This window comes from Anomalospiza imberbis, chromosome 3 (genome assembly GCF_031753505.1).
Source record: "Anomalospiza imberbis isolate Cuckoo-Finch-1a 21T00152 chromosome 3, ASM3175350v1, whole genome shotgun sequence".
In the NCBI taxonomy this organism is placed as follows: Eukaryota; Metazoa; Chordata; class Aves; order Passeriformes; family Viduidae; genus Anomalospiza; species Anomalospiza imberbis.
Window position 1 is genome coordinate 62,125,472 of NC_089683.1, and position 11,282 is coordinate 62,136,753.

The window sequence follows — 11,282 nt, forward strand, 5'->3', positions numbered from 1 at the left end:
GGGCCCGCCCTGCCCATTCCCCGCTTCTTGTCGCTTCCCTTCCCCATCCCAGCCTAGCCCGGCCGAGCAGTGCTGCGAGCTCCGGCCCCGCCGCCGCCGCCATGTCAGGCGCGGGCGGGCGCGGCGCGCTGGCGCTGCTGCTGCTGCTGCTGGGGCTGCCCGGGCTGCCGCAGGCCCGGCCCCGCTACGAGCCCACCTGGGGCTCGCTGGACGCCCGGCCGCTGCCCGCCTGGTTTGACGAGGCGAAGTTCGGCGTCTTCATCCACTGGGGCGTGTTCTCGGTGCCCAGCTTCGGCAGCGAGTGGTTCTGGTGAGCTGCAGCCAGAGCGTTCTGGTCGCACCGGAACCGCTGCGGCGGACGGGCCGTGCCAGCGGCCCCAGGGCTCTGCTTGGGAAGCAGCGCTCGGGACAGGCGGGGGTGGTGTGGTGTCCCCCCGTGCGGCGGTGGTTTGGGTTGGAGCCCCTCTGCAGGCTGACCATGGAGCTCAGGCGTGTGGAAGAGCTCCGTGTCCACCCGCGGCCACGGACTCCATGGCGCAGTTTGCAGAGGACGTGGAGCTTCTGGTGCGTCTGAGCACCTGTCTGCCCAGCCCCAAACCTCCTGAATGCCTAGGCTGAAGTGACTAAATTAAGCAGAGAGCTGGTAGAGCTGAGAGAAGGGCCTTGCAGCACAGCAGTATTGGTGAGAGGTGGTTGGTGGAGTGGCCGAAAGAGACCTCTGCAGGACCACCATGAAGGGATGGGTGAAGGGGGTCTCCCCTGTGGGAACAGGCGTTTGGGATCTCCCAGCCTCTGGGGCAGCCTTGTACACCTGCTGGAGCACTGTGGGGAGCGCAGGAGCCCCTCGCTACCCGTGCCTGGCGAGCAGCTTTGCTGTTTTCTTGTGCGCATTTTGTGCTGCTGATGGTTTTCTTCTCTTTTACCGTTATTGCCATTATTCAAGAGTGCTTTGTACTTATGAGAACCTAAAGCTCTGATCCTTCAGATAATTTCAATTAGAGGCTTAATGAAGTCTTTGTTCTGCAGTGTTCACTGGTACAGGCCCTTTGGCTGTAAGCACGTTTTTGCTGTCACCTTTCCATGCTCTACCAAGTAGTTCCTGTGAGACTTCAAGTGAGACACATTATTATTTACAATATGAAGGTGAGGGTAGCTTTGTGGCACAGCTATGGTGAACCTTAATTACGATACTTGCAAAACAAGCCAACACGTATCTAATTAAACCAATGTTTTCTGGCACCTCCCTTTTCAGAATTATGGTCAAGCGTTTCAGCAGGTTTTTAATGCAGACTACATATACTAATAAATTACTTTTAGAAAGGTGGGACAAAACTAGGTTTGGGTTCAAGCCTCACTCAGAGTGCTGTACTCTGATAGTGGTGTACAGACTCAGGATCGAGCATTCGGTTTTTGACCCTAAAACTCTAATTGCTTTTTGTATTCCTGTATTCTCCTATCACATGGCAGGTGTGGGTCTGGAGCTGCTTCAGGGCCTTCTAACAGCTTGTGCAGTCAGATGACTGAGGTCCTGTATTAGCAGCTCCAAATAGAAGGTCATAAACTGTTATCACCCATCTTGTGTGCCTTCCCTCAGAGCTCCACAGCCTTGGTAACAATATTTCTAGAATCTAATCATGTCAGCATGGAAGTGTTCATGTTAGCAAACCATGCCAGGTTTTGAGAAGCAAGGTTGTTACTTTTTAATTTAAGAAATTACATACTTTGAAATCAGAGGGGTTTTTTTTTGTTTTTATTTTTAAAAATTTGTTTGTTTTGCTTTATTGTTGTTATTTCCTCTGCCCCTGGCTCTTTCAATGAGAGCTCTTTCAAAGCTGTCTCAGCCTCTTTCTTCTAAGTTTTTTTTTTCCCTATTGGCTGCCAGAGATTTGTTGGTTTATGCTGAAGTGTTTTTGGGAAGGTTACAACAATATTCACACTATGGTCTCAGAGAACTGAGGTCAGAGTCCAGCTCAGGACAGGAAAGAGAAATTAATTTCAGACATTCAAATTCTGGCCTATTTTATTCCTTCACTTACCATCTATTTTCATATAAGTCTAAATTTGACAAGAGGATTTTTGCTGCTTGGTTTAATTCATAGAAAGGTGACAGAGGTGCATTTGTAAGTGTATGGTGTTTTTGCAGGGGCAGGTTTTGGTTGGAGGACGTGCCTTCTTCTAGCGGGGTGCCTTTGCTTGCAAGCCTCAGGTGTGCAGAGTCTGCAGTGATCTGGTCACAGCTCTCTCTGGCCCTGGGGCTGGGCCCCTTGGGTCACTCAGCTACAGCTGTGTAGAGGATTGGGACTGTCAGAGAGGTAAAGCTGATGATCCCCATATTTGTGGGTGGCAGGGATTGCAATGTTGGGGACAGAGCAGAGATGCCTGATGGCTGAGGTGTGAGACTTGAGGAGGTAAGACATGCAAGTCCGGGAAAAATGCATTTCTCGTGCCACCTCAGCTGCTTACACAGACTGTGGTCTCTAGTACAGTTTTGAGATTTGGGTATTGACCAAGACTATAATTTTTCCATTCTCAAAGTGTAGCTGCTTTTTTCATTGCTTCAGATGAAATTCTGAGACCTTTCCAAAGTGGAATGCAAAGATGTAGAACATGGTACAAATAAGATAGAAAAAAGGAAATCTTTGCTAATCAATACTCTTCTGGAGAAATTTTGTCTTATTGCCAGTGTCATGTACCTCCAATGCCTCTACCTCTCAGTGTTAAATAGGAGCTGATAATTTAAATTCTCTTTTCTTTATCTAAAAATACATCAGCAGACATGCTTTGTCCCTATTTTGTAGGTGGTACTGGCAGAAGGAAAAGAGAGAGCCCTATGTGAAATTTATGGACACAAATTACCCACCTGGCTTCAGCTATGAAGATTTTGGTTCTCTGTTTACAGCAGAATTCTTTGATCCCAACCAGTGGGCAGATATTCTGAAGGCTTCAGGTGCAAAATACGTTGTCTTAACTTCAAAACATCATGAGGGTAAGTGGAAGCTTTGTGAATGTTAGTAATTGCTGCATTTCTGTCAACAGATGAAAAAAGCATGTGACTTTTCTACCTTCTAAGAGACATAGAGAAAACCAGGCAGGCTTACCTGCCCCACCATGGCCAAAGAGGAAACAAAAACCACCCAAGAAATGTGCAGGTGTTTTCCTGACTCTTACACAAAAGCTGTGGCCATGGAGTTTGCATAGGAGGAGCAATAGATTGTGCCACTGTTCTCTTGCCATAGGTAAGACAGCCTGAAGTGGTGGTGGCAGATGAGCTTCCTGCAAATGGCCATAGTTTATTTTTTATTTCTGTTCAATTTATTGCTGAAGGAACCATAAAAGTGATTTCTGCACTGTTTAACATTTGGAGAGCTGCTGTGAGCAGGTAGTTAACAAACTCCTTTGGTTTCTCCAAGGAATTTAGGAACATGTTCCAGGAGTCAACTTCAGATTTAGGAAGGTATAGCTCTTCCTGATGTAGTGCACAGAGGCCAAAACCTTGAACCAGATCTGTAGTTTTACAGGCACAATTTTTTCTAGCACTGTCATTGTAAGCTACTTTGCAGAGAAAAGTAAAGAAAAATAAAGCTTCTGGAAGGAAATACAGTAGCAAAGAAAGTATAAAATATTAAGATATTCTACAATACATCTAATGAATGTTGTTGGTCTTTGTGAGATGTGGGTTCAAGGCTGGCCAATGTGTGATGTGTCAATTTTAATCTCAGCTCTGATGACACACATAATTCTTGATCTTGAATTTCACTTGTGGTGAAATTCCCAGTGACTTCAAAAGAACCAGGATTAATTTAGTCTGTCCAATAGCCTTGTGCATGAATTTTTAGGTTGTTTAGTCCATACAATTGCATGTATCCAGTTCACAGAAGTAGCACAAGATTTATTAGACAGTGTGTATAAAGGGGTTAGAAGGTGAGAGTGGAGCTCTTCTGGCAGCTCAGTGGTCTGAGTCTGCAGTGCAGTAGTATATGTTAGTGGTTGTGCTGGACTGATGGATGTCTGAAAGGTCAAATCTCTCCTGATATTTAATCTTGATGTTTTAACAGCTGTTTCAGGAGGTTTTGCCTTCTCCTTATACATATACAGAGTAGCTGATTGAGCTGTTATAAATATCAAGGCAAACAAAAAGTGAACATTTGCATAAGATGGAATCAGAAAAGAGAACAGTCTTTGAATGCAAATTATAGCTTGGGCTTTCTGCAGCTGAGAAACAATTCTATCTTCCATTTGCTGATTTTGTATTTACAGTTCACATTTGCTGTAGATGCCTCAAAAGCTGCTATATTTTTGGTTAATTTCAGAGTCGTAGAGTTAGAGAATGCCTTGTGTTGGAAGGGGCCTTAAAAGTCATCTAGTTAATTTAATTGGCACATATGAATAGAGTGAATAATTAAAGAGAAGGAATAATTATCCTAAGCAGTAAAGAACTGGAAAATATAAATGTATATGCATACGTATAAAAAAATACATTTCTGATATTAAAACTACTACCATTCTACATAAACAGGCTATAGGCACACTTTATACCATGACAACAATATTATTACATATATAATTTTTATTATTTTATTTTATACAACACTTCCAACCACTTTCCAGAAAGAAGAACTGTAATGTCTTCTCTTCTTTTCTTTCTTATCCTTTGATTTTTCTCTTTTTAGGCTTTACTTTATGGGGGTCCAAATATTCTTGGAACTGGAATGCTGTTGATGTGGGACCAAAGCGAGATCTTGTTGCTGAACTAGCAACATCTGTTAGAAACAGGACTGACTTGCATTTTGGGTTATACCATTCCCTGTTTGAATGGTTCAATCCTCTCTTCCTTGAGGATGCCACCAATGCCTTTAACACAACCAAGTTTCCAACTAGCAAATCATTACCAGAACTCTATGAAATTGTGACCAAGTACCAGCCAGAAATAATTTGGTCTGATGGGGATGGAAATGCTCCAGATACTTACTGGAACAGCACTGGTTTCTTGGCTTGGCTGTATAATGACAGGTACATAATGATGCTGGTTTAGCTCCTTATCTGAAATTCTGCTCTGTGTCTAGTTTGTTTCATTTTTTGTTTGTTTTGTGGAACCTGCTACTTCTACTTAGGGGACTTAGCAAAATATTAATTCTCCTGAAATACAGAATCCAGATCTTTCCTAGAACTATCAAAGCTGGCTTTAGAAAAAGACTGTTTTGTACTTTTTAAACACATTTGCAAATTAATAATTTAAGATGGTATTGGCTATTCTGCTTAATCATAGTCTTCCCTAAGTATTTGCTGTTGCACAGAAACACAGGATAGCAGGACAATTTGAGAATATGGATACATTGTTGTCATCGCAGACTGAACATCTGGCAGTGGATATGAAGTGCAGAGTGATTTCTGGCAGAGCTCCTGTAAAAGTCTGGAGCTTATTTCCCTAAGAGATTCTGATCTGGACCTTTTATTAGCAAAGCATGAGAATAGAATTCCTGACATAGCACTTAATCTTATTGGAATAAATTAATAGTACAGAAGTCATCCAAAATGTTAGTTCCTGGGAGGGATGTGTGTGGGAAGGGATTACTCTGGCTGTGACCGCATTTTATAGAATAAAAGTAACAAAACTCCTCTGTTCCCAGCCCAGTCCGGGACACAGTAGTGACCAATGACCGCTGGGGAGCTGGCAGTATCTGTGCCCATGGCGGCTTCTACACGTGCAATGACCGCTACAACCCCAGGCACCTCCTGCCCCACAAGTGGGAGAACTGCATGACCATCGACCGCAGCTCCTGGGGTTACCGCAGGGATGCGCGGCTCCGGGACTACCTCCCCATCGAGGACTTGGTGAAGGTACCGTGGGCCACGGGAGCTGCTGCCACTCCCCATTCTCTCTCCTGATTGTTATATTGTGCTGTTTAACTGTCTGATTATGTACCTGTTTTTATGAATAAGATGATTTTAATTCAATAGTGACTCCATGAAATAATAAATTATTTTGTTCATTTCCAGCCTTAATGCTGGCAGGATGGAAAACCCATGTAATTCTTAATCTTAGTTGTTTCTATAGAATGAATTTCTAGTAAAAATTTGGTCAGTTTCTTAGAAGATGTTTTCCCTGTGAGTAACCAGCTAAGGACTGATCTGGACCATCTGGTCATTACCTTTTCAACTAAGTTTCTCTGGTAACTGCATATGCAAGATGATGAGAAGGAAACAGTTGCAGTTTCTCAGCTCCTGTTTAGTAACTTCTGCTGCAAGGCTACATCTTTTCCCCTTCACAGATAGACACAGTTTATGACTCTGCAGTAGTTTTACTTTGTAGTGAGAAACTTTCCTTACAGACATACAGGTAAACACTACCAGAAGCAGACAGCTGGTGTTGTTAGAACATTGATTGCCTTACTAGACTGAGGTATTAAAAAAGATTTGAAGCATAGGAAACCTGAATGAAAGGAAGATTGATCAGTCTTTCAGAATAATGTATTTAATTGCAAAATTCAGCTAGTGAGGGAAAGATTGTTACTGTTGCTTAATATTGTCACTGTTTCTAGTGCTGTCCTCACAAAAGACAATTTGAAATTGAAGTAACTTCTTTTCAGAGGCAGAAGGTTTGAATTAATTCAGCAGCATGTCTTCAGCTGTCTGTTTCTCAGACTTATGCATCTTAGTCTGTGATCTCTGGAGGGCAGTGTGGATGTGAACATAAATTTTATAGGCTTTGTAGATTTCCTTGTGTTTTACAGCTGTTTCTGTGAAATAGGAAAAACATCAAACAGGAGGAAGGAGGAAGTTGTTTTTCTAAGATTCAATAAAGGTGAACTAGCAACTATTTTCTTTATTCTGCTCTGGTGTAGAGAAATCATCTGTCCTGTTGGTAAAACCATCAATACATTCTTGCAGAAGTTGAAATGATAAAAGAGTTGCAGGGTCTGATTCTAATGTAGATTCAGGCAGACATACTGATGCAAGAAGGTATTTGGGGCTCTCTTTGGATGTAAAAATTGACAGCAGAGCTTTGTTTTATGGGAGCTTAAATTTTGTATTAACTTTTGGGATGAACCTCAAAGTCTCAGCATGCAGCAGCAGCATAACTCATTTGATTCATCATTCTGAAGCAGTACAGCATACTTTAGAAAGTACTTCATATATGTGATTTCATTACTCATAACCATATGCTCTGTGTGTTTAAAAACACTGCAGCAACTTGCAGAAACAGTGTCTTGTGGAGGAAATCTCCTGATGAATATCGGGCCCACCCACGATGGTCGCATCGCTGTTGTGTTTGAGGAGCGACTGAGGCAGGTGGGCTCTTGGCTGAAGGTCAATGGAGAGGCCATCTATGGAACGAAACCATGGAGAGCACAGAACGACACAGTCACACCTGGAGTCTGGTAAGTCTACTGAACCAAAATGCAGGCTCTGGAAAGCAGCACCAATGGTATGTGAAGCTTTGAAATCCCTAATGACTTCATGCTACAGAATCACTGTCTTAGTTTGTATGTGGTGAAGGAATTAATGTCTTTGTTAGTGTAAATAACTGTATCTAAAATGTGTATAAAGCTGTAGGTAGAGACTAGTTTTGGGATGATGCTGAGGCTGAAAGGAAAGCTGCAAGCATTTCTTTGGTCATCTTTTGCTTCTTGGTGTAGGCTAATCTGTTAGGTAATTCTGTTTGCTTCTAGTGGGCAACAGAAATGAAAAAAAAATTTTGGAAATACAAGATTGCTATGAAGTGTTTATCTGAACAAAGGAATACTCAATGTCACGTGATGTTTAGAAAGAAAGTGGGAAGATAACAGCAATTATTTGGTTGCTAAATACAGTCAGCCTCTGGCCTCCCCTCTGCCCTTGTTACTTGTAGCTTCTCTAACACCTTCATGGTCAAACAGGGTTTTGGTCTTGACCCTCTTGTCTCTGTGTGTGTTTCTACTCCCATTCCTGGTAAGATTTGGCCATCTGGCTTTTGCCTGGAGATGCTGAACTGTTGACTGTTTAGTAAAATCCCTTTCAAGAGCAATAAAAAACTGTAATTAAATAGGAAGGAGGGAGGAATGTTTCAGGGGTACGCCACAAGATTTCCAATGGCATAATGATGAAAACAGTATTTTTAAAAACTAGCTATGCAAGGTGGAAACTCTGTCGCTCATACTATCTTTAAATTAATTCAGTCTGCATGTTAGCATATAGATGGGAGTTACCATGTTTTTCTGAATATAACCTACAGTTTTCTGTTAATGATTCTCCATCCTGCAAGTATCTCCTTCCTGTATGGCTGAGTTGATACAGTGTGCTAAAGTTAAAACAGGTGTTTACCTCTGAATTCAGTTCTTTAATAGTTTTCATTACCTCTAGTTTGTTGAAACTAATTTTCAAGGAACAAGCACATTATTAAAGGGCATAATTCATCTGACCAGGTGGTTATGTGTGTGAAAATGTAATTAATCCTGAGTTTTCTAATCCATTTTTCCAGTCTTGAAAGCACTCTTATGTATCACTTCTAAAGATTTACAAGGAAAAGCTGACATACCTTTGTGGTCCCCATTTCCAACCAGGTACACGTTCAGCCCTAAAGAAGGGAAAGTCAATGCTATCTTCCTTAACTGGCCAGTCTCTGGGATTCTGGAACTTGGTGAGCCACGGGCTAAGCTTGGAGAAACACAGGTAAAATAGAGTGCACACACAAATCCCCCTCCCCTCCTTCTAGGATGTGTCATGTTCCATCTTGTTTATTTAAGTTTCTGGCATCTTTGGGAATGCATAGCTGTTAGGACTTTGGAAGCGACCCAGAAAAATGTTTTGTTTTCTTTCTGGGACATCCTTGTCATAGTCCTCTCAGTGGCATGTTTCTTATCCAACAAAGTTAGACTGAGATGTTGCTGGGACATGTTTTAGCTTGCAAACTAAGAATCACAAAGAGGCCAAGGAGCAGGGGAAAAAACTGCGCCATCCCTCCTGTTTCCTGTGTAGACTCCTAACTCAGCATGACTTTTCTTTAGAAGTAGCTGTCGTCACAACTTTGGTAATACCAGAGTTGCCGTAGTGGTGCAGTTGTTTGAAGTCAAAGCCTTGCAGGAAAGGAATGTAACACAGTGGTTTTTGTTGCCCAGGGAGGCTGAAGAGCAGTGTTACCCTAGATGTGCATCTTGAACCAAGTAGAGGTCAGAAGTTGAGGACAGTGATGCCACACCTACACTGGCAAGTAGCAAGTAACCCAATGGAAGCAGAAGTTGGTATTAACTCTGTGCATTTAAGGGGAGATTCACTTTGGCTTAGCTCTGCTCTGGTCTCATGCACTGCATGTTCATTAGCTGCTGAAATGCATTAGGAGTGTTTCTGGACTGCCCATTCTGGTCTAGTTCCATATGAAAGTAGTCTGACTGGTGCCAAGACAGCTCTGTGACATGGAGAAAGAGTAATTTCACAAGTGATGGAGATTCCTCTGGAATTCTGGGGGGATAGCTAGACTCTATGTGCACTAGAAAGTACTGTTTCTCAGCAGCAGAGACTGGTCTGCAGCCACTCCAGCAGGTCACCAGCTGGTGTGACAGCATCAACCTATTTGTGGTTTTTAGTACTTCAGATCAGCTTTCTCTGAGATACCTGGCTGCCCTCTGAGAAACAGTCATGCTCATTCAAGACTACAAGTTTCACCATGGGAAGCAGGCAGTTTGGAAATGGGATGCAAAGCTCTGTACTGTGGCTGCTAGATCTCTGCTTAGACCTAAATCCTACTCCAAATGCTTCCAAAAGGTCTTTATGTACTTCCTACAGCCCTAAGTACTTCTCAAGACCCAACATGAGTAGCTTTTTTACTTGCATATCTACTTGCAAATGTTTCTCCATTACCTTTAATAATTATCACTCATTTGGTTAGTAAGTGGCATTTTTAGGATATTTGGTAAGGTAGCTATGGATCAATAATTATTTTGTCAATATTGCACTTATACATACTACAAAAAGGCGCTGTTCTAACTATAGTGTATGTTTCTGTTTTAGGTGAAGCTGGCTGGATACAGGGAACTGCTGAAATGGGTTGCCCTGGGAGAAAAGGGAATGGTTATTGCTCTACCTCAATTGACTCCTCAGCAAATGCCATGTCAGTGGGGCTGGACTTTACAAATGACTGACGCAGACTGAGCCATACTCTGCTGGAGCCCTGGCTAGCAGGGAGTGCTGATATTTTGCTCTTTTTTATCACTAGTTTTAAATTTGTTTGACTAAGAAAGACCAATCAATTCACTTTTTCTATGAGTGGTGGGCTGTTATTAAAGGATGGATGGAACAAACCTCACAAAATCTAGCACTAGATAATTGATCCTCTGCACACAGTTTGTTTCTCTGAACTTGTCTGAAATATTGAGCAGCTACACTTGCTTTAGTCAGTTTCTGGCCAAGTTATGTGAAGAATGAGGTGGGGGAAAACAGGCACTAGACTTTCAGAGACAAAAGAAAGAATACAGCTCAAGCCGGTGTTTGAATGCACATGAATCAGTTGTACACCCTCTTTAATGCAAGAAATTTACCTTCCACAAATCTGCACAGTAAAAACTGACAATTTTAGAGAAAAGAATATACTTTTTCCAGGTGTGTTTAACTAGTGGTAGCTGGCAGTTTCAGCTGAATAGGGTAATGTCTGCAAGAACAGGCCTCTAAGGGTTAGGAATTCATCATAAATGCATAAAGGCGATGCAGATGTACATCATAATTTCTCATCATGGAAGTCATTAATTTTACATGTTCCTATTCTTGAGTAACTCCATCCATTACTGGGACACAGGTAAACTGGGAGAGGGTTGGGTTTTTATATTTTGCATAATTTTACATGGGTAAAACTTGCCTCTTGTTTACAGCCTTTGTTTATATACAGTTTACCAGGGTGCCTTCTGTGGACTATTGAACAAAATATATACTTCAGCGACTAACTCTTGAAAAAGAGAAATAATGAGGAGTTGCTAGGGATCTTCAACTTTGGCAAAGAGACAACATTTTAAGCAGAGAGTAGAGTGCCTCCAACTTGAAAAATTTCCAAACTCATCATGTGTCATGACTTGTAGGGATAGACACACAAGGTGAAACTTGCAAAGAGGAGGAGATAGGAGATAAAGGATAACAAAAAGCATGAATTATTTCTGTTTCAGTGTAGAGATTGAAGGTTTCTTTTCCCTGAGTAATGTTTGTGAGTGCAAAATTAGTACTGTATAAATTAAATTTATTCTTTCAACTCTGTCAGGATTTTGAGTTGATTGGCCAGGTCAAGTTATTCTCTTCCCTAGTAATGTTAATACATACACAAA

At 42.0% G+C, this 11,282-nt stretch overlaps 1 protein-coding gene across 1 annotated transcript; it reads left to right on the forward strand.

The window, feature by feature from the left end:
* The first annotated feature begins 86 nt into the window (after nt 1–86).
* Nucleotides 87–11,081, forward strand: FUCA2 (alpha-L-fucosidase 2). Its single transcript, XM_068184740.1, has 7 exons — nt 87–310; nt 2,799–2,986; nt 4,671–5,010; nt 5,628–5,838; nt 7,189–7,379; nt 8,541–8,649; nt 9,985–11,081. The coding sequence occupies exons 1-7, from the start codon at nt 102–104 to the stop codon at nt 10,123–10,125; spliced, it is 1,389 nt and encodes a 462-aa protein (XP_068040841.1). The 5' UTR covers nt 87–101; the 3' UTR covers nt 10,126–11,081.
* Nucleotides 11,082–11,282: the final 201 nt, after the last annotated feature.